This window comes from Odontesthes bonariensis, chromosome 16 (assembly GCF_027942865.1).
Source record: "Odontesthes bonariensis isolate fOdoBon6 chromosome 16, fOdoBon6.hap1, whole genome shotgun sequence".
Classification (NCBI taxonomy): Eukaryota; Metazoa; Chordata; class Actinopteri; order Atheriniformes; family Atherinopsidae; genus Odontesthes; species Odontesthes bonariensis.
In genome coordinates, this window is record NC_134521.1 from 7,656,901 (window position 1) to 7,678,079 (window position 21,179).

At 41.7% G+C, this 21,179-nt stretch overlaps 3 protein-coding genes across 3 annotated transcripts in view; 1 reads left to right on the forward strand and 2 right to left on the reverse strand.

The window, feature by feature from the left end:
- Positions 1-4,454, reverse strand: part of fat3b (FAT atypical cadherin 3b) — a 75,503-nt gene extending 71,049 nt beyond the window's left edge. Inside the window, exons 1-2 of the mRNA XM_075487369.1 lie at positions 1,515-4,454; positions 471-605 (exon numbers count right to left, since the gene is read on the reverse strand). Coding sequence (XP_075343484.1) covers positions 471-605; positions 1,515-4,454 — 3,075 coding nt within the window. The remainder of the gene's footprint in view (positions 1-470; positions 606-1,514) is intronic.
- Positions 4,455-5,876: 1,422 nt separating this feature from the next.
- Positions 5,877-15,700, forward strand: chordc1b (cysteine and histidine-rich domain (CHORD) containing 1b). Its single transcript, XM_075487589.1, has 11 exons — positions 5,877-6,053; positions 10,873-10,922; positions 11,001-11,057; positions 11,227-11,387; positions 11,626-11,726; positions 11,901-11,959; positions 12,325-12,395; positions 13,417-13,522; positions 13,696-13,815; positions 13,911-13,973; positions 14,467-15,700. The coding sequence occupies exons 1-11, from the start codon at positions 5,990-5,992 to the stop codon at positions 14,644-14,646; spliced, it is 1,032 nt and encodes a 343-aa protein (XP_075343704.1). The 5' UTR covers positions 5,877-5,989; the 3' UTR covers positions 14,647-15,700.
- Positions 15,701-16,052: 352 nt separating this feature from the next.
- LOC142402107 (tyrosinase-like) lies at positions 16,053-20,711 on the reverse strand. The gene is made up of 5 exons (XM_075487588.1): positions 19,855-20,711; positions 18,620-18,836; positions 17,140-17,287; positions 16,876-17,057; positions 16,053-16,732 (listed from the first exon to the last, which is right to left on the reverse strand). Exons 1-5 carry the CDS (start codon positions 20,674-20,676, stop codon positions 16,467-16,469), a joined length of 1,635 nt encoding a protein of 544 aa, XP_075343703.1. The 5' UTR covers positions 20,677-20,711; the 3' UTR covers positions 16,053-16,466.
- Between the last annotated feature and the right edge of the window lie 468 nt (positions 20,712-21,179).

The window sequence follows — 21,179 nt, forward strand, 5'->3', positions numbered from 1 at the left end:
TGTGTGCTGACATGGTTTTGTTCTATTTTACAGTAGGTATTAATATTGTATTAATAAAATTCAAACCGTTTCTGCGGGTTGTTACTACTTTGATTTTTGCATTATTTATTGTTCAAATGTATTTACAAGGGCCCCTCCGGCAGAATTAAGCAGAGTTATGAGCGGCCATAAATCTCATCATACTCGAGTATAGTAGGTTCCATTGTATATCTTGGCAGGTTAAGTGTGCTTTGTGCTTAATAATGCTATCATTAAGTAAAATGGATAAGAAGATAAATGTCAGAAAATAAATGAATAAATAAATAATAATAATAATATATATCATGGCAAATTAACTGTCATGTAGACACACATATGTATATATAAAATGATATTATCTTGTCGACAATTGGAAGCAAGAAATACACTAACAAGGATATCAATGGTAATGATTAACTGCACACATTTTTCTGTGTCTCTCTCATACGCACCTCTACCTCTACAAATGTTTGGCTCCGCAGCCTGGGTACTCCTCTGTCCTCAGCAAGTATGGTCAAGTTGAAAAACTGTTTTGTCTCAAAGTCCAACTCCTTTCTTAACCTCAGCAGACCACTTGCAGTATTGATCTGCACAAAGCATTAATTCAGACACAAATTCTATCCATCATAAACTGTTCTTAATCCTCAAAAAGAGGGTTAACATATATTTAATGCCAAAATAATGGCTTATACACATGCCAAATTGTGATTTATAACTTTTATTGAATCCTTTTTTTTTTTTTTTAACAAAATACCTTCTATGGCCGGAAATGACAACAACAATCATCAAACGTCGGTAAGATGATATGTTACAAGTTTTGATCAGACATTTGAAATAGTTCTGCTTTTTAAACTTTCACCTAAAAATGCCCTATCCAAAATATTTGGATGGGCTCCACGTCTGCACTCTGGCTGCACCACAATGTTGACATTCCTCCTTTTGAACTATTTCTTGACCAATTTAGTCTGCTTGGTCTGTCTGGATCACTGCCTTGTTGGAAGGTCAAATGCCACCGAAGGCCAAGTTTTTCTGCAGACTGCCTGATGTTCTTATTTTTCTTGATGTCATTTACTTTGACAAATTTTCTAGGCCCAGTGGTAAAAACAAAAGAAAGAAAACAGCAGCAGTGTTGCAGAGCTGTGTAGGGAACTGAAGACCAGAGTGACAACAAAGAGCACCCTTCCAATCTAAAAGACCAGGGAATTATTGCAGAGGACGTGTGATCCAAAATCCATACTTTCAAAAACCTCATTGGTTAAATGTGATCACTTTGAAAGAATAATAATAATTTTGGAAGGGGAAAAGAGAACATAGAAACAGTTAAAATCTTTAAATAGCATATCCAACCAAATATCTCACTGTCACTTGTCACTTTGTTTTACAGCCATACCATGAAACTTGGTATGGTGATGAGTCATATTGGTTTTAACTGTACAAACAGTTTAACAGATTATCAAAAGAAATAAATTCAAGAAAATAACTGTGACATAACCTACCTCAAAAGTTCCATTAAAGTCATTAACCAATGAGTAACGGACTAGTCCACCAGGTCCAAAGTCTGGGTCCTCAGCCTGCATCCAGGTAATCACAGTGCCTGGCGGCAGGTCCTCTGGTACTCGTGCACTATAGCTGCTAGGGATGAAAGCTGGGAAGCAGTCATTGATGTCTTCCACTATTATATGTAGTGTAGTCACTGACGATCTTCGAGTGCCACGCTCAGCCTTGTCTTTCACTTCAATCTTCAATGTGAACGTTGGAAATGTTTCTCTGTCCAGCTGGCTGGCAACAAATACACTTCCACTTTCACTTTCAATTCCAAACTGAGAGACACTGGTCAGCATTATGTAGGAGAGTTGTCTATTTTGGCCCATATCTCTGTCAAATGCAGTGATTTTAATAACTTCCATGCCAATGTCTGAGTTTTCTGGAACAAGGGCGGAGTAGCTATCCTGATCAAACTCGGGATCATTGTCATTTGCATCCTCGATGATTACCGTCACTACTCTCCAGTTAGACATTTGAGGAATGCCCTGATCATAGATGGTGATATTAAGGAGGTAACGAGCCACTCGCTCACGATCAAGTGGATACAGTACAGATATCAGCCCACTCTCCATGTTGATATTGAACCTGTTGTCTTTGTTACCATCAGAAAAGGAAAAGAGAACGCAGCCATTCAAGCCTGTATCACCATCTCGTGCACGCACCTGAAACACACTGGCCCCAGCAGCCAGGTCTTCTCTCACCATAATGCTCGGAGGTAAGGACTCAAACTGAGGAGCCTGTTTGTTCATAGAGAAAATGTCCATGTATCCCTCATCTAATTTTGATCTAGACATAGCAGACGCTTTTGAGAGCACTTTCTCTGCCAAAAGCTGAGCCACCCTGGTCGACTTGCAGGTAAACCCCTTAGGTGGCGTCCTACCCCTCACCACTGTTACGTTCACAAATGTAGGATCAGACAATATTTCTCCATCTGTTGCAACCACTTTCAGGTTGAATATCCCTCTTTTCAAAGTCTCTGTCCCAAACGATTTTTTCAAAGACAAAGCCCCTGAGTCTGGATTCAAGTTAAAATAGCCTAACTCATTCCCAGACAGTATCTTGTACGTCACTATTCCTAGCTCATCTAAATCTACAGCTGACAAGGTGACAATGATCTGGTTGGCACGGAGCTCACGGCTTATCATTCCTCTGCAAGAAACCTTCTCGAAAAGAGGCTGGTTATCATTGATGTTTATCACACGAATAGTAATATTAACCTCACTTTCCCTTCTGTAGGGTGAACCCCAGTCAGAGGCTCGCACTGCAAAGTTATAGATATCTTCTGATGACTCAAAATCCAGATCTCTTGTGATTTTAACCTCCCCTGTGTACTGGTCTATGGTAAACGGAAGAGACTGCTCTCCATTGATTGTGTGAGTTATATACCCATTTTCTCCTTTATCGTCATCCACAGCAGACACTACAAGAACAACGGTACCTACAAGTATGCTCTCATTTATCGCAATATCATAGAATGGCCTCTTGAACACTGGGGAGTTGTCATTTGCATCCTCTATGGTAATTTGAACCCTTGCTCGCAGCTGACTGATATTATCAACTACCTCCATCTCCATGAAATCCTGTGATATTTTTGTCAGCTGCCTTGTGGTCGTAATAACTCCAGTAAAGGGGTTTATATCAAAGTACACTGAATCAGAGAAGCTGTTAAAGCTGTAATTGACACTCAAAGGAGCCGGGGATATTTTTACCACTTCTATAATAGTGCCTGGGGGGGCTATTTCACTCAGCTTGACCACATAAACATCTTTCTCGAAATTCTGCAACACTTGGTCAGGCTTTCCAACCAACAACTGTAGAACTTGGGTATTAGAAAACTTAGGAGGCACGCCTCTGTCTTTGGCCTGAAATGTTAAGTTACAACAATAGGGGAATGTATCCCAGTTGAATATTTCTGATGATTTAACCCTATACTCATTACCAACAGGTGATCGATCAATCACAAACTGCTCCAAAGGGTCACCCTCAATAATGGACACCCATTCTATATCCCCAAAAATCCCCTCATCTTCATCTTCAACAGTCACTATGGCATAGACTGGGTCTTTGTCTGCCCATGAGGGAACAACAGCAACTGCGCTGAGAACAGGAGCAAATTCATTAACCCGCTCCACAGTTACAACTAGCCTGGCAGTGCTGCTAACACCGCTGTCCCCGTAGAGTTTCATACCTCTGTCGATCACTTGCACCTCCAGTTCAAAACGGTCTTTTCTGTCTATGCTGGGTCGACCTGTCAGGGTTATGACCCCACTGGTTGGATGAACAGCAAAGAGTTCTATTCTGTTCTTGAAAAAGTAGTAAAACTCCCCATTAGAGCCGATGTCAGCATCTGTCGCTGTTACACATCCTATGCTGGTGCCCACAGGGGCACTCTCAGAAACAACAAATGAATAGAAGGTTGGGGAAAAGAGAGGTCGGAGGTCATTTGTGTCCAAGACCTTGATATAAATAGTTGCTAAGGCCTCTAGGCCTCCTTGAGTGGATGCCTTTACTGTCAGAGTGTAATTGTCCTGTACCTCCCGATTTAATATGGCACCACTGGCTCCACTGGTGAATATGCGTAGGAAACAAAAATCTCCTATTAGAAAATCCTCAGCTAGGAAGATGCCTTCACTGTCTCCGGCCTCGATGGAATATTTCAGTTCAAAAGACCAAGGTGGCCTAAGAGTGATACCCATTTTGACTTCACTTCTGATATATGCTCTAGCAGCAGAGTTCTCAAATATTGAAGCATCATAGGTAGGCTGGGTGAAGAGGAGCAAGCCTTGTTCTGCCCTCGGTGTGGGCAAGAACTGGGCTGGGGTTGAGGGGAAATTTAATATAAAGAATGAAACAAAATGGAAAAGACGAGAAAAACTGGGTAGAGGAAGCATATTTCCCCATGGATTAGGCGTCATTGATATTCCATCACTCAGTCATCCTATTTGGAAAAAAAATACAAAGAGAGACAGACCTGGATTTAGTTGATGAGTTGGTAGGACATGTGCTTTGCGTGCAAATATTTTGAAAGACAACTGAAAAAAAAAAAAGTCACCAATACACCAATGGCTTGCATTGCAAACAGGATATACTGCAAAGATTGACACAAACAATTGTGTGGTATTTAAACAATCCACAGGCTTTGCCTCAGAGAAGAACATCATGTCATCTGAGAAATATGGAACAATTTGGAGGGCTTTGGAACAATTACTTTACTTAAAGATGTTCTCCAGGTATGAGTGATATTTCCATGAAAGAAAGTATCATTGAGAAACATAAATGTGCACTCAAAACCTCGAACGTGTTCAGTTAGAAATTATTGTACATTTGAACAGTTTTCGGAGGAGCTCATTTTCAAGAAATGGTATAATTTTAACTAAAACTCACAGCGGGAGTAGATACCTTTTCAATAACAAGGACAGTAGAGGAAAAAGAAATATCAAAAACAACAACATTTACTCTTTTTTTTCTTAATGTCATTGCAAATACTTTCAAATTATGCATATGCATTCAGCAGACATGCATGACAAAGAGGCGTATCATAATTAAATAGACAGAGGTTATATGAGCCACCAAAACTGTGTATTAGATCATAGCTGGATTAGGATCGATCATTTGTGGTGCTGAGAGGCTGTCCCGTCAGATGATGGGTTCACTTATCACCTATCTTTTTTTTTTTTTTTTTTTTTTTAGCTCAAGTGGAGCTCCCCTTCGTGCAAAATTCACGAGTTAATGTCACTTTAACGGCCGTCTGTCCCTTAATTAACGTCCCTCTATAGAATTGTACAGACCATACTCACACATTGCAAATTATCCTACCTTTAGACGAAACTGATGTTGGCTTATCAATGGAAGTAAATCCTTTCCCCCTCTCCGTCCGACAGTAATAGAAATAGAAAATACAAAAAAAAAAAACGCGCTAAGCAGTTGAAGGCAATGCGCGCAACAGAAACATTCATTTGTAGCTGAATATCCAGGCAGACAGATGACTACTAGACTGCAGCCATCCCCGTAAAACTAAATAGCTACTGCCCCAGTTTCGTGCACCTTACTACTGAGAGCGTATGGCTTTTTCGGGCTTTATCTGCACTAGTTTACTCCAAACTGGCTTTACACCAGTTATCGTTCGATTGCTGCAAGATTAATAGTCGTGGGAAAAAAACGGAATGCAAAAAAAATGTGTCTTTTAACGCAAGTTTAGAAGCGGTGATCATCAGTTGCTGCTGGTCTGGGACCACGGTGCGCTAAGTGGATGGATGTGGCGGACAAGCTCCGATCTTTGCCGAGCATAGCCGACAACACCCGGAAGTGTGAGCAGTGTAACGTACAGCACCTTAGCGGCAGCAGCGGCTCTGCATCTCTCACACGCGAGACTTATTAGTGGTTTAGAAGTCTGGTCACCTTTTAAAACTTTTGTCCACCCACAGCTATGTCTGTTTTGTGTTATAACAAATCATGTGGACAGCGTTTCGATCCAGAAAACAACCCAGACGGTGAGTAGTTTCATAGTTAACTATGTCATGTACATTGCCAGAATGTTCGCCAAGCTAACATCTGATCATCTGGAAATTTCTATAGCGAGCAGGCCTCTCGGGTCCGTGTAGCTAACCTGTAATGTGTTGTGGGATCTCAAAACATGGTCAGCTTAATAAATTAACACCACTACGCCTCAGAACTCGGGTAGTTTATAGCACATGGCTCTTTTGTTGCGTAACGTTATCACGCCGTTGTTAGCATGTTAAGCTCAAGTGGTTAGCAAGCAAGGCAAGGCAAGTTTATCTGTATAGCACAATTCAACTACAAGGCGATTTAAAGTGCTTTACAGAGACATTAAAACAGTAGAAATAAAAAGCACGATTTGAATTTTAAACAAAAAAGAAAGAAATAAGAACAATAGATAAAATCAGAGAAATAAAAAGCATGATTTAAATTTTAAGCAAAAATAAAGAAATAAGAACAATATAAAATCAGTAGTTAAAATGTGATTACGTTTTGAGCTTTATTCAAACGCAGCTGAAAATAGGTGTGCCTTCAACCTGGACTTAAATACACTGAGCGTTTCAGCTGATCTGCAGGTAAACGTTGTACTGTACAGAACCATTGTCTGGTCAGAGTTTAAAGTTCACGACCACTTAAAGGTAGGGTAGGAGATCCTGGATTTTGAGTCCAGCGAAGCTGCATTTTGAAAATACACAGGTCAAAAGTCCCAACCCCTTTCTTCAGATTCCCCCTGAAGCCACGCCTCTAGAGTACATGAACGCGCAATGCTTGTTCACGAGCACGAAGGTGCACGAGCGCTGTTCTGACAGCAAGCATCGATCGTTGCCGTATTTAGTATTTAGTATATGCTAACTATACGTTTAATAATGCTAGGTGCTAGCCAAGCTGGCTAGCTTCCTGCCAAGCTTCTGGGCACGCGTAATTCGTTCACGAAGAAGGGTACGCGCACAGGGGGAGGGAGGGGGAGGGAGGAGCAGGTTGCAGTTTGATAGACGGCATCAGAATCCAATCATCGTTAACAGTCCGTTCAGTATGATTGGATAGTGTTTTTCCTAGATTGTACGTTCTAGAGGCCACTAAAACTTTTCATATTTGTGTCAAAACTTTTAATTAATTGGTTGCAATGGGGGTGTGAAGAGTATTTCAAGCAATATGTAAAAAAAATGCTCCAGAAAAAGAACCCCTACCCCACCTTTAACTCTACGCTTTTATTACACACGGAGTGTCTATTGTACAGCTCCCAATGTCAAAATGTTAACTCTGGTAACGGAGTTAACATTAGCGAAATCGTTTTTTGTTTGTTTGTTTTTTAAAGTCCAGTCTAAATCTAAACAGAATATTCCAGAAATGTTGGTTGGGGTTATTTAACATCCTCTACATCCTTAGGACGGTCATTATTTTTTTAAGAAATATAATAAATGAATAAACTGAATTGAAAAGAACAATGGCGTCGCTAAAAGATCATTTGAATGCTGAAGTGACGAGCACATCAATACACCGTGGTGTGCGTTCTCTAAAAAGTAACTGCATCTGTGTTTTGGTTCTTTGGTTTTATGGATCATCTGGTGCCCACAGGGTCTTTAAGGTAGGAACAACAGCATATATGATACTGCACCGTGTTATCATATATTGAACTTTAACTGATTCATTTATTCATTACTAAGCTAAGTGCAGAAGCAGTGTATGGGATTTCAGCGCATCCTATGATTCGATAACTTGTAGAGGGAAGTTTAGCAGCAACAGCTTGAAGTAATTGTTTTCTCCATGACCTTGTCAGTCTCTCACATCCCTGGGGAGGACTTTTGTCCCACTTCTCTTCATTATGTTGCTTTAATTCATTGAGGGTTGCTGGCCTTTCTAAGGTCACGTTATTTCGATGAAGTTGAGGTGTTGACTTTGACTGAGACATCGCAACACTTTCAATTCCTTTCTTTTTCAGTCATTCTGGTGCGGACTTGCTTGTGTGCTTGACCTGTGGCATGATCCAATTACAGCCTCACTTTAGCAGTTGGACCGATGGCCTCACATTTGACTCAGGAATACTTTGGTATACAGAGGGGTTTCCTCCAAACATGGCGCTGGGCAGTTTAACTGGGCCGCCATCCCTGTCCCAGAACCGATGTATGGGAGCAGAATCAAGTTATTGACTGAAGTATGTCTGATGGTGCAACGCTGTGGACTGTGTGGGGAAAATGTTCAAGATGTTCTGCCACTACTGACATTCTCGGTTGGAAAATCATCACTCACGCTAAATATGGCTGAATTCAAAGTACCGAAGGCTGATTTTTGTCAAAGAAAATGCAAGTTTGCGCGTGGTTTTAAAATGTGAATGAGAACAGCTTTATTGGGAATTCGGCTGTGTTGATATACACTTACACGTTAGTGTTTTTACCAAATGATGAAATAGTGTGGCGGCTTGGCTCATGTACAGCGTGCCTATGCCAATTTGAGTCTTGCTAAGTGTACACATGCAGAATAGTTTGATGCCCAACCACATTATCTGGGTGAGTTAGTCTTGTTTTGTTGAGCTCGATTTTATTTGATTTCACATTCAGACCAAGGGGGCATTTTTTAAAATCCTGTTTTGGTCAGATTAATGAGATGGATTGTTTTTTTTTTGTTTTTTTTTCCAGTGTCAAGTAAACATGCTTAATGACCACGTTTTTTTTCCCCTCTGAAATGTACAAATACTAAATTTTGCATGTTTGCTCACCTTTTTTGGATTCTCATATTATTCAGGGTTATTGGCGTTTGGTTTTTATTTCTCGTTTAGAATTATTTTCAAGTGAAAAATTTTCTAACTTAACTAAAATGTCATTGGTGGGTTTCCGATTACAATGCTCATCGTTCTGACATTCATTTCCACACAACTGGTTTGCACAATAATCTGAGAAACTCTTAAATGGAATGAAGTGTGGTGAATGCTTTCTAATCCTTTTACTTACAGCTGGGGGGGGGGGGTTACACCTGGGGAATGTTTGTTTTGAACACTCACAGTCTGCAGCCAGCAGTTAAACGTTAATCTGTGAAAGTGAGTGCAAGGCTGCTAAAAACCAGGGGACTCGTTCAGAGATCGGGACAATTGATGGATGCACACTTTACATATTTGCCGTGCTTATTCTTCTCGGAGAAGTCTTTGATGTGGAAGAAAAAGTTGCTACAGGAGGCTGACATTTCAAATATTACGTTGGAACTACAATTTTCTTCTCATTTATCTTGTTGCATCTCTGATATTTGATGAAAATGTCCAGAAATACAGATGGCGCCGCGGTTGATTTGTTTTTTCAGGATTTTCCTCGCTATTTATGGTGTGTAGCTTTCTGTTTTGCTATATGAAATGTAGGCACCCCCCCGTCCCCTCCCGAATTCCTCTCGACTTGAGCATAACACGACAAATTATTAATATGTTGATCTTTGAAATTTGCTGTTACTCAACAAATCCACTTTAAGGTCGTATGTGCAAAAGATCATTGTCAAAATAATTAACTTCTTAATCTGGAGTTTTCTTATTCGGTATTATCAGAGTATGTATGCGTGATTCCGCGTTTTGTGTGGAGAAATGTAATTGAACTGTCAAGACGCTTACGCTGTCTCCCAAGAGAGAACTTCGGAGTGTCCTCTATTACCTTTCTTTCGAATCTACTGCCCCCATCCTGGAGTGATCCAACATTGTGTACAGGCAGACCTCCGAAGCAGGAGTCAAGTCTAATTTACATTTTAATAGGATGCCGCTTTTTCATAACAGTAGAGTATATTATAATCACCTTCAGGGATGTCTGAGTGGTGTATCTGTGGCAGTAGCACGGAAAAGGCGTAGCACATGCTGTATTGCACAGATATTATTTATGACCCACTGTGTCCAGGCTTTTTATTTTGTTCACTCCTTGATGATTTGTCAGTGGGTCGCTTCTTAAAAAACGCACATAATATGCAGTTTTACCCCATTGGAGGCAAACATCAGAGACTGCTTTTCAGGGCAGTTTCCCACTCTGACCATTTTTTTTTTTTTTAAATGTAAGTCAGTAAATATTGATATTCTGAACTTTATACCTGCCTGAGCACATTGTGATAAGAGGGATTTGCAATCCATCCATCCATCCATCCATTTTCTATACCTGCTGAATCTGTCGGTCGGGTCACGGGGGGGCTGGAGCTATCCCAGCAGTCATTGGGCGAGAGGCAGGGTACACCCTGGACAGGCCGCCAGTCCATCACAGGGCCACGCAGAGACAAACGAGACAAACAACCAGACTCTCTCCTAAGGACAATTTTAACACCAATTAACTTAACATGCATGATTTTTGGACAATGGGAGGAAGCCGGAGTAACCGGAGAGAACCCACGCATACACGGGGAGAACATGCAAACTGCACACAGAAAGGCCCCAGCGGGTAGTTGAACCTGGAACCTTCTTGCTGTGAGGCGACGGTGCTAACGACCACACCACCGTGCAGATTTGAAATCTAATGGTTAAAAAAAACTAATGTTAATCTGCCACAAGTTGTTTTGTCAAAGAACATTTGAAGTCCGTGTTTAACGTTGCTGACTCGAGTCCTTCGGGAGACGTTCCAAACGTGACGAGATGAATGCATCCAGACATGACATCACTGATGGGCTTTACCACTTTAACCTGAGTGGGTTAGTCCAGGTTAAATCATTTCTTTCAAGTTGTTCCACAATAAATTACAAGGTACTGCTTTAGACCTACATTCGCTGTGACTATCTGAATGAACTCGTAACCAGTCACCGTTACCGCAGCATATTTTTCTCCTTGATAATCTAAGACGGGTTTTTGGGGGGTTTTTTTCACAGAGGGCTGCACGTATCACCCAGGAGTCCCAGTGTTCCACGATGCCTTGAAGGTAAGATGGCTGAAAATGCACAGGTAGCTTGTATTGTTTTACCCGGTCAAAGTTAATGTCTCTTTAACTTGATTTCAGGGATGGTCCTGCTGTAAGAGAAGAACCACCGACTTCTCCGACTTCCTCAGCATTGCTGTAAGTTTTCTGGCGTAATTGTCCCTTCTCTCTGCCTCCAAATCTCCACGGTCATGTCTCTATTGTCTATTGTTTCTTAGGTATCGACCGCCAGTATTTCTGCGGTCATATTGGCCATAACCCCTTTTAAGTTTTTTTAGAGTCCAACACGCTGACTGTCTTCTCACAGGGCTGCACAAAAGGTCCCCACAACCAAGAGAAGCCCCCCGGGCCAGTAAAACCTGATGTGACATCATCGGGAGAGAAGAAAGAGTCGGAAGACCAAAAACCAAAGTTTAATGAGTACATAATATCAGCACCAAAACCTCAGGAGGCGATTGTCAGACCGAGGTAGGTTTCAAACTTTTTTTTTTTTTTTTCTTCCACAAGTTGTGGCTCATACTACACAGATATTGAACTTGTACACTAAATGTATCGTGCCAAAACTTAGAATTGACTGTTTTTTTTTTAATTTAATTTCACCACTGAAAAGAACTCTCGTTATTAGATCTGCAGACTGCACGGCATTATTCTAATGAAGCACTTTAGAATAGTTTTAATAAATAATGTCTTTTTGTCTCCCCTGCAGTGCCGACGAGCCAATGGTGAGGTTGCAGCATAAAGTCTCTGCCTCTCTAAAGCAGGCGCTGGAGAAGCTGAAACTATCTGAAAATGCGACGGAGGAGGATGGTGAGAACAGAACGGTCATCTTCTCCCGTTCCGTCTCTTTACTTGAACACAATTAGATTTTTCTCATACAAAACTATTTGCCAAGGCTCGTCATAGTTGACGGAACAGCTTGATTTCCGCTGAGAATGTTTTTTTTGTTTGTTTGTTTTTTTCTGTGTTTTTCATGAATTTTAGAGGAAGATGACGACGAGATCAAAATTGGAACGTCCTGCAAAAATGGAGGCTGCACTAAAGTAAGCGTCACATGGAAATACTCTGTCAGTGTCTATCTTTACCTGTACAACCGTACAGCTGATGCTTGAAGTAAAAAAATACGAGCAAGTTGTGAGTCTATAACACTCTAACAACACAAATCACAATGACCCAAGTTGAATCTTTGAAATAACCTCCCCCATAAAGAAAGAAGAAACCTTCATATGTTTTGCATGAGTATGACACTTACGAGCTGAAAACACAAACTGTGAATTCTGCAGCTGAGCAGAAGTTTTTTTTTTTTTTATTATTCAACCTATCTGCTGTTTAGCCGTACCAGCGTTCTTACTCTAGAGAAAAGATGACCCTCTTCAGTCATTTGAACCACACTGTTGTTTATCTTCAGACTTTCGAAGGCCCTGAGACTGACTCAGATGTCTGCTCATACCACTCTGGATGTCCCATTTTCCACGAAGGGTGGGTATAGCTGCTTATTGTGCCTTTTTTCTCTTTCTCAGTAGCTGTTTTCACACTGAGATCCGCTACCATCGCGGGTCCAAATTGCCACTTCATCCCACGTCGAGCAATGTGAACGCTTGGCTTATTAGGTGATCCGTGCCGCCTGAAGCCGAGTTCAGGGGGCGTTGCCTAGTGGCAGAGCGTCACACGAAACACATAAAATGCTGGGCGTGTACAATGACGTAGGCACAAGCCATGCGTCGGAGGTAGGGTTAAATACACCTGTCTGCATCAAATGGTTCAAACCAACGATGGCGGGACACATTGAGGACTTGTTTTTGTTGCTGGCTGTTTGTTCGGTCACGCAAGTGTATATGCAGTTCATGGAGATGTTATTTTACGTTTTATGTTATTCTCGCCAGCCCTTCCAGCAGAGGTCCCTCTTTCACCGCCCCCATCATGTGGCGGTAAATAACGTCCTCTGCTCGGAGGCTGAGGAGCTCGCGGACCTCCTTGTCTCCCCAGTTGGCCATATTAAAAAATGTCTCGAACTTGAAGTAAAACAGAGTAAAACTTGAAGTGAAACTTGTCCTCACCTGTCGCTGTTGTTCTGAATCAGCTGTCCATTCTGTCTTTTAAACTCCTCACGTCACGCCACGCCACGCCCACGTCCGACCCGCGTCAATTGCTTTCACATCAAACTCGGCTCAGCAAAAAGACTAGGGTCCTGCGCGGGTCGAATGTCGAATCGAGTTGACACCCCAGCCCGGATCGTCAGTGTGAAAAGAACAGCGGACACACTAAATTCGTGAATTAAACGCGGGTTCTTCCTCAGTGTGAAAGGGGCTTTTATTACAACTTCAACTTTTTTTTGATGGATGTAAAACAGTGAATATTCACTGGAACCCACAACAGAATAATAAAGAGCATCATTAGAATTTTGCTCTTCCTCCTTCTGTCAGTATTGTTTACTGGTTCTCTAGAGTGACAAGTTGTCTGCTAAAAATTCAGCAGGTGTTTATGTTTCTCGTGTCTCCAGGATGAAATACTGGAGCTGCTGTAAGAGGAAAACGTCGGATTTCAACACCTTCCTCTCTCAAGAGGGCTGCACTAAAGGAGCTCATCTGTGGAGAAAAAAAGACGAGGTCGGTGTGCCAGCTTGATGGCAAGCGGTCGGTGTCTGACACTGTGAGAGGCACTTAGCTGGAACTCCATCTAGTGGTGTCTGACAAAACACTTTCACAGTGAAGACATTGCTCTGAGGTAGAGCTGCAGAGGCCGAATCAGGAACCCCGCTTTATCTGAAATCTCTTTGCAGGGGAAGAAAGTGGTCCCCTGTCGGTTTGACTGGCACCAAACCGGGACGCAGGTCATCATTTCTATCTATGCCAAAAATGCCGTCCCAGAACTGAGCTACGTGGATGCCAACAGCACCACGGTGAGAGATGTAGTCTGTCCATATTAGTTAGTTTTTAGCTATTTAGTGTTTGCTCTTTTTGATTTTAATGTCATGTTTTTCCTCTTCTCCGTCAGCTCAACATCCACATTCTATTTGAGGGAGAGAAGGAATTCGTGCAGAATATCAGCTTGTGGGGAGTAAGTGTGGTTTTACTTTGACGTAAAAAGGCTCAGGTCTTTATTTATTTTTATATATACAGTATACATATATATATATATATATATATATATATATATAAACCTGAGCCTTTTTACAGATGCACAGTAAATAGTTTTTGAACTGCATACAAGGTGCTCCAACTTATAATAACTTTAATGATCATGTGTGTAGGGATTTTCACTAGTGGTAAATGCAAATGTTCCTTCTGATTATTTTAAAGCGTATGTTGGAATACTTCTTCTGTGTTCCCATAAGTTAGTTGGTAGTTTCTGTTATGAGTTGCATTCAAAATAAATGACATTACACTTTGATTTGGATTAATCTAACTGATGGTGGGTCAGAGTTTACATATTCTTCTTTCCCTGCCGAAGGATTTGAGGTGGATACTTAGGGTAGCAGGTATTAAAATAAAGAGCACTGATCATTTTTGCCACCCCGTGTGACACGCTGCTCTTTTCTCTCACTCTGTAGGTGATAGATGTAACCAAAAGCAGTGTAAACATGATGGCAGCCAAGATCGAGGTAGCCATGAAGAAGTCTGAGCCGATGTCCTGGGCCCGCCTGGACCTCCCTCCTCCTGTCGCCCCGCCCAAAGAGAGCGAGAAGAAGAGAGAAGAGACTGATAGTGAGGATGAGGATGAAGATGACTGATTAGAATCAAACATAACAACTTAGCTTGTATTTCTAGTCTAATCACTCTTTACGTTCTTTACCTCTTTATAGAATTGCCTCCTTGGCATTCAGAATAACCCTAATCGTTCTTTACTTTTATCAGTTTTCTTTCCCAAACTTCTGAATTTTTTTTTTTTTACTTTTTTTTTTTTTTACTTTTTAAAAAATAATTAAAAGTGGGTTTTTGTTTTTCAACGATCAACAAGGAACACGGTAACTTCCGTTGACTTTGGTCAAGTCGTGACAACTCGCATGTTAATTTGCACTGAAAAATAACCTCACACAGTGGGACGAGAGTCAGCTTTGACCATGCTTACGCTCATACGTTTTGGTAAAAGATGATTCCATTTGTACATTTTCAGTGTTTCACACTGGACACGTTTGAAGCGTTACACTTCGACCTGTCTGTTGTCTTTTCATTCCATGATTCACTTTCATAAATCACGTAAGTTATTGAATTATTTTGTCCAGCCGCGTCGCATCAGGCTAGATGCTGTCCTCATCAGCATATTCCTGTCTGTGTGATAAAGCCGCTCTCTGTAGTTTGAGTTTGAAATTTGAAACCCCAGAAGCGTCCGTACTTGTAGAAAATGGAATTTGTAATGAGTACACTTTAAGAAACCGCGTGTCTTTGAGACTCGTAACGTTAGAAGGAAATGGTTGGGAGGCAGGGCTTTAGTTATGTCATCTTTATCACTGTTGAAGTTGTTGTTTTCCAAATTTGTTTTTACATCAATTTAACATGTATTTTGTACAATTCCACTTTCTAATACTGTAGTTATCTCTTTGTTTCTTGTCAAAACAGCATAGCCTGGTTTTAATAAGAATGTACTGTAATATCTGAGAATGCCCACTGAATACTAAGTATTTTGAGCTAAGTACTGTATTATTGAAATATTCTAGACAGCATGTGTCTAGGCTTAGAATGTAAGACATTTATTTGGCTTAATGAGACCATGACAGAAGGGGAAATTTATCAAGGAACCAGTTTATCTCACCAAAACAAATAAACTTTTGTGCTGAAATTTTAAAACTGGAACCGTGTTTACTGACAGACAAAATATGTGGAACATACTAAAAGTTTTGGGATCTTTAGAAATGAACCGCAGCACGAATTTAAGCATGTGTGAACTTTTAGGTCAAGATTCTGAACCACGTCCGCTTCGAGGACCGCCATGACTTTTATGATTGTTGTAAGATTAGAATGTTGAAGTCTGATGCCATGAAGGCATGAGACCTCTAAGCAGATATAAACTTCCTAAAAGAAGCTCTTGCATCACAGATATGAATCATCTGAAATACTAATGGAAATGTGGTTCAGTCCACCCCCGCCTAAGAATAAAAAGAACACCCAGTTCTGCAAATGTATTGGAACAGTCTGTTTTTTATAAAATTGTAGTTGGATGATGTGGAGGTTGTCAGTTCTTCAGAATACACTTCTGTTGATTCATGCAGAAACTCATTTTCAAGGCAATCAACTGAAACTAAACCGTTGAAACTTGTGGCAAATCGTTATGGAACATTTACTTGATAGAAACCATAAATATTGCAGACAACCTCTGATATAATCTTGATGGATAGAATTGAACAAGTTGGGGGGGGGGATAACATTCTCACAGTTTAATGTGCCTCGATCCACTTAAAAATGTTCTGCATGCACAGTTGTTTGCATTTTTGAGACATTTTAGACAGTCGTATGAGCATGGATTATAGATCCATGACTGTCAGTAGAAGGTATAGCTCACAGTGCTCATAAATAGAAACTCATAGACCGTTATGTCACCACACCGGCTGTGCCTTCAGATAGTTGTTTGGTAGTTACGATGGTTGGTTTCTTCTGTCTCATTGCTCCTGATTAGTGGCTGTCTTTCTGGAAGAGAAAGTGCATTTCTCCAACTCCTCCGGTGCGGCCAAGATGAGCCTCTGTATCGCCGCTTTGCAGTTAGGAAAGCGGCAGCTGCGGTTATTGCCAAAATTCCCCCACAAAGCCCTGCGAGAAGCAGCCAGGGCCACACGTCCTGCAGCTCGTCCAGGTAGGGACGCATGGATTCTGCAAGCCTCTGGTCTGTAAAGAGGATACACGTGCTCACAGTCAATATCTGTTCAGGGTACACATTTTTTCTCATATTCAGTGACCGAATACATAAAGTGGGAAAAGACACTAAGAGAGACGTGTTTGATTTCCTCAGTCGCATGATGGGAACTTACTGGCATCTAGCAAGTAAGAATACTCATATCCAAGGTCTTTGCTTGAAATGAAATACTCTCTGTTCCTGTGGAGAGGTAGGAATGGCACCATGTAGTATTCACTGTTGTGCCCTATAGGAGCATTAGACTCTGGATACTGGGATGGAGACGGACGATGCCTCCTGAGCCACTCTTCGTAAATGCTTTCATGAAGAAAAGAAGGAAAACATTACTGTTAAGCGCAAGTGTTATCAATTTGTAAAACGTTTGACGGTCGTGTCTCACCTGTCGACAAAAGCATGGTGAAGCATAAATATGGGATCATTTGCTGAGCCCTGCACAGAGGACATGGAGCCATTCATGAACACATGTAGAGCAGCGTGCATACCCAAACGAGAGCTGCCACCCAACCCAGTCCGAGGGTCCCCGAATCCTGCGAGATTAAAAGTCAGATATCCTCTTGACCTGCGTCTCATAATCAAAACATCCAGGTGATGTGCAAATTTAACCCGTTAAGCATACAAGCATAATATCCTGAAACAAAAATGCATGGGAGACCACGTGTGTCTACACCAAGCTCTAATACAGTAGACTGTCTTTTTGAGGAAGTACTTGCATAATCACAAATACTTGTGATTATGGACAGATTTGAGAGATTTCCTAGAAAAACTATCTCAAGCCTGAAAAGCTACATAAATATTTCAGTAGAAGATAACTAAACTTCTTTGGTTTGAACTTTTTTAGGTTCCTGAATACTTTTCACCTACTTCTCATCAAAGGGACTTCCTCTGTTCCATCTGAGTGGCAGGTTAGTTTGAACCGTTTGTGGGGTCAGGAACATGAGAATAGTCACATGTCTGCCTTTGAACCCACCGTCATGTGGGCACGTTGGGATGTTCAGGGTCACAGGGGGCTCGGTTATCCACCCAGCCATCACGTGAGACACCAGGGTCTCATGAACGAAAGCAGAAGCAGTGGTGAAACCACCTGAGTGATGCTATCAAGGCTGCATTGTGTGCGGCTGAAAAGGGATGCCAAAGGCCAGCATCTCTGTGAAATGAAAAGTCATTTCGGTTTATCAAAGATGGCCTGCCTCACTCTTCTGTCCAACCTCTCTGTCCAGAACCAGCACTTTGCTGTCTGATGCAGGTCTTGAGGTGGTGGCTCCTCATGTTGTGCATCTGTATTAAGTCTCCCCAACATAAAGGTTTGTGTATATCTGACTGCACTGGACTGCAAATGCATCAGCTTGTGTTTGGGTGCTTCATGTATATACCCACTCTCATGGAGCTACAAGAAGTTGAATTCTGCATACTAGACTATCAGATATTTTAGTAGAACTAAGGTCCAGTATGACTGTGAATCTACATGCGATGTGTTCATTTTCAAGCAAATATCAACAGAAAATAGATGTTTGGTAATGGAATGTGTCATTCAGCCTTGGTGTAATCGATGGATTTGTGCAGAATCTGTTATCCTGAGCCCAAACATGCACCTACTCTGAAATAAATGAGTGCCTACCTAAACAGCAACTGCATATTTGCGGGGAAGATGTCAACGTTGTACAAAGTACATTGACATTTAAAGGCCGCAAATCTGAGTGCAAAAATATCTTAAACAACATACAAAACAGCCTGCACAGGATGACATAATACAAGCCCAAGTCTGACAAAATATCACAGAGAATACCACAGAGATCATGTGAGGAGCAGTGCAGAGTAAATCAAGCAATATGTCAGTGCATATGTGTTCAGGCTTATCCGACCTTCCAGGGTGTTCCTGAAGCTCATGTTGGCACTACGGTCCATTGCTCCGCTGTCATAGTTGGGGAGACTGAGTGTGAACTCCACCTCCGCAGAGGTTGGTAATCCGTCGACCAGATTACGATCGTGGTTTCCAGGGTTACGGCGCATAGGGCCTTCATCCCTGGCATCACATAATACACCTCTGTTGTTGTACTCCTCAGCTTGGGAGCACAGGACCTACAGACGAAGAGCACAGATCGAGAAAGTGCCACCATAAATCCTGGTAATGAAGTGCATACCTGCCAACAGTGAGCGGATGAACTGGTTTAAGGTACATTTCAAATGCGGTGCCGGTTCACTTATTGTGTGAACATAGGCCAAGTGCTCTCTGTAAAAGCATGTATACCTCTCTATTTTACTTTTAGCAGAAAAATCTAGAAAAATAATGAAATGTATGATTCAAGTACTCAGTTTATGTGACTTTAAAGACATACTCATCTTTCCGGCTTTTTAAAAAAATGTTTAAAGGGGTATTTTGGTGGAATTTCATTTGATCCTTTTTTATATTGATTCTACACGTTCATGTTGAAAAGTAATGCAATGAATTGAATGGCATTGAATGTCTCTCCTGGAAGACAGGGAGATGATAGAACACAGACAATAACCCACTGTGTGATATTTGAGTCTTGAGACCTATTCAGAAGGATATTTTACTCCTGGAAAACGTCGAATTCACCACAATTGGCAAAGATTTTTTTTTGTTTATTAATCTATTTTTTCTCAACATTCCAAACTGCAAGACAGGGATATTATATCCAAAGCTGACAAATTAACTATAAACCAAATGGACAAGCTTGTCAGTTTTACACTAACTTGACAACAGTACATCAGGGGAACAAACCTTAAAAAATGTTTATTGAACTATGAAAGTCACATTTTTAAAAGAAAAATACCAATGAAATCTCGCAATTTTCACTTGAATAATTGTTTTATCACCCCTAAAAATCTATTTGTTTGTTCATGAAGGGTAACATAGGCTATAGCTGAACATATTGACTTGACTCTTTAACTTGGCCTTTAACCCACTAATTCATCTAGTTCTGTGTTTTTGTGCTCTTCCATGTCAACTAAAAATGTGCAAGGCAGTAGCAGTGTTGCACCTGAAAGATAATTTTACACATTATTGAATATTAGGCAACTATTTTAACAAAGCAAAAGAAAAGAAAGAAAATAAGTTGGGTTTTTTTGTATTTACCCTCCAAGAGGAGAAGACCGAGCCCGGGCTTATGAGACTAGGATCCTGGGCGCTCCGGCCCCCCATCAGCTCATCCGAACACACGTCGCAGTCCTGGGCATCCCTCCAGTCCCAGTACGGGATGGAGAAACTCGTGTCTCCTGTCAGCTTCCTGATCTCGTGTTCCCAGTGCAGCAAGTATACGCGGTGCCACGGGAGAAACGCAGGGGCCCAGTGGGCAAAGTCCACGTCGGTCCATACATTCCCCGGCCCACCGAGCAGCGCGTTCCGTGACACATAATAATGCATCCACACAAACACGTCATACACAGACACATCTGCAAACATCGGGTTGGAGCCGTTCTCCATCTCCCTGTAGGTCCCAGTCACCACAACATAGTCCCTGCTAATCGTCTGCTTGGCCAAGTTCAGGTAAGACACGAGTCTGTTCCTCTCGGCCCTGGTCAAGTGAAATATGTTCCTCCTGAGAGACTCTCTTCTCTCGTTACAGTTTTCTCCAAAGTAGCCAAACGTACAGTCCGCGCAGTTGAAACCCATGAAGTTCCCCGCACACTGGCAAGTCCGGTTGTAGAAAACCAGGGGCCACTTTTCTCGATCGTCCAAATCAGAGAAAGGGTACTGCGGCCCGTCTGGCTGGCCCGAGACCTCCACGTCCTCACAGGAGCCCCTGCCCGACCTGGCCCCGCACGCCGAGCTGTCTCCCTCCCACAGCGGGCAACACTCCTTGGTCCGCAGGGCCTCTTGGGTTGCGCACTGACGGGGAAACTGTTGATGGGCAGGCACCAAACACAACAGGAAACTAATGACTCCCAAAGGCCACATCACAGCTGTGGGGTGTTAGTTTGCGGAGCAGTTGCCGAAGAATGAACCGAAGTACAACTAAGTGGGAAAGTGTTAATAATGATCTCTTGGCTTAACCCCCCCCCTTTGTTGAGGCAGTCACATGCTACAAAACCCTCAAGCTTAGACCTCATGAGGGGTACTATACGCCTGAAAGCACACATCCTAAAACTCAAGCCAAACTAGACTGTATGGTTGTAGCATGTTTATGGTGTTTACTGGCACTCTAATGAAAGTTTAGGTCCCCATCATTAGGACCATATTTAGAAAACCACTAAAGCATGTGGGACTATATTGCCACATGATAAAAGTGTTACAAAACTAAATATTTAATCTAAATGGGGAAAAAAGTAGTTTTAAGATTTGTTGTAGTAGTTATTATACTGATTTTCTCCACGTTTTGCTTGAATAGTAGGCCACACATAGGCTAGCTCATGATCTCTTTCTACAGAAACACACACACACACACACACACACACACAAAT

What these genes read in the sequence shown, in the direction of transcription:
- chordc1b (XM_075487589.1), top strand. Translation starts at nt 5,990, where the DNA reads ATGTCTGTTTTGTGTTATAACAAATCATGTGGACAGCGTTTCGATCCA. An exon ending in GAGGCGATTGTCAGACCGAG is followed by an intron (nt 11,388 to 11,625) that starts GTAGGTTTCAAA and finishes TCTCCCCTGCAG; the next exon opens with TGCCGACGAGCCAATGGTGA. An exon ending in AAAATGGAGGCTGCACTAAA is followed by an intron (nt 11,960 to 12,324) that starts GTAAGCGTCACA and finishes GTTTATCTTCAG; the next exon opens with ACTTTCGAAGGCCCTGAGAC.
- LOC142402107 (XM_075487588.1), bottom strand. Translation starts at nt 20,676, where the DNA reads ATGTGGCCTTTGGGAGTCATTAGTTTCCTGTTGTGTTTGGTGCCTGCC. An exon ending in CTTCAGGAACACCCTGGAAG is followed by an intron (nt 17,288 to 18,619) that starts GTCGGATAAGCC and finishes TTAATCTCGCAG; the next exon opens with GATTCGGGGACCCTCGGACT. An exon ending in CACCATGCTTTTGTCGACAG is followed by an intron (nt 17,058 to 17,139) that starts GTGAGACACGAC and finishes TCTTCATGAAAG; the next exon opens with CATTTACGAAGAGTGGCTCA.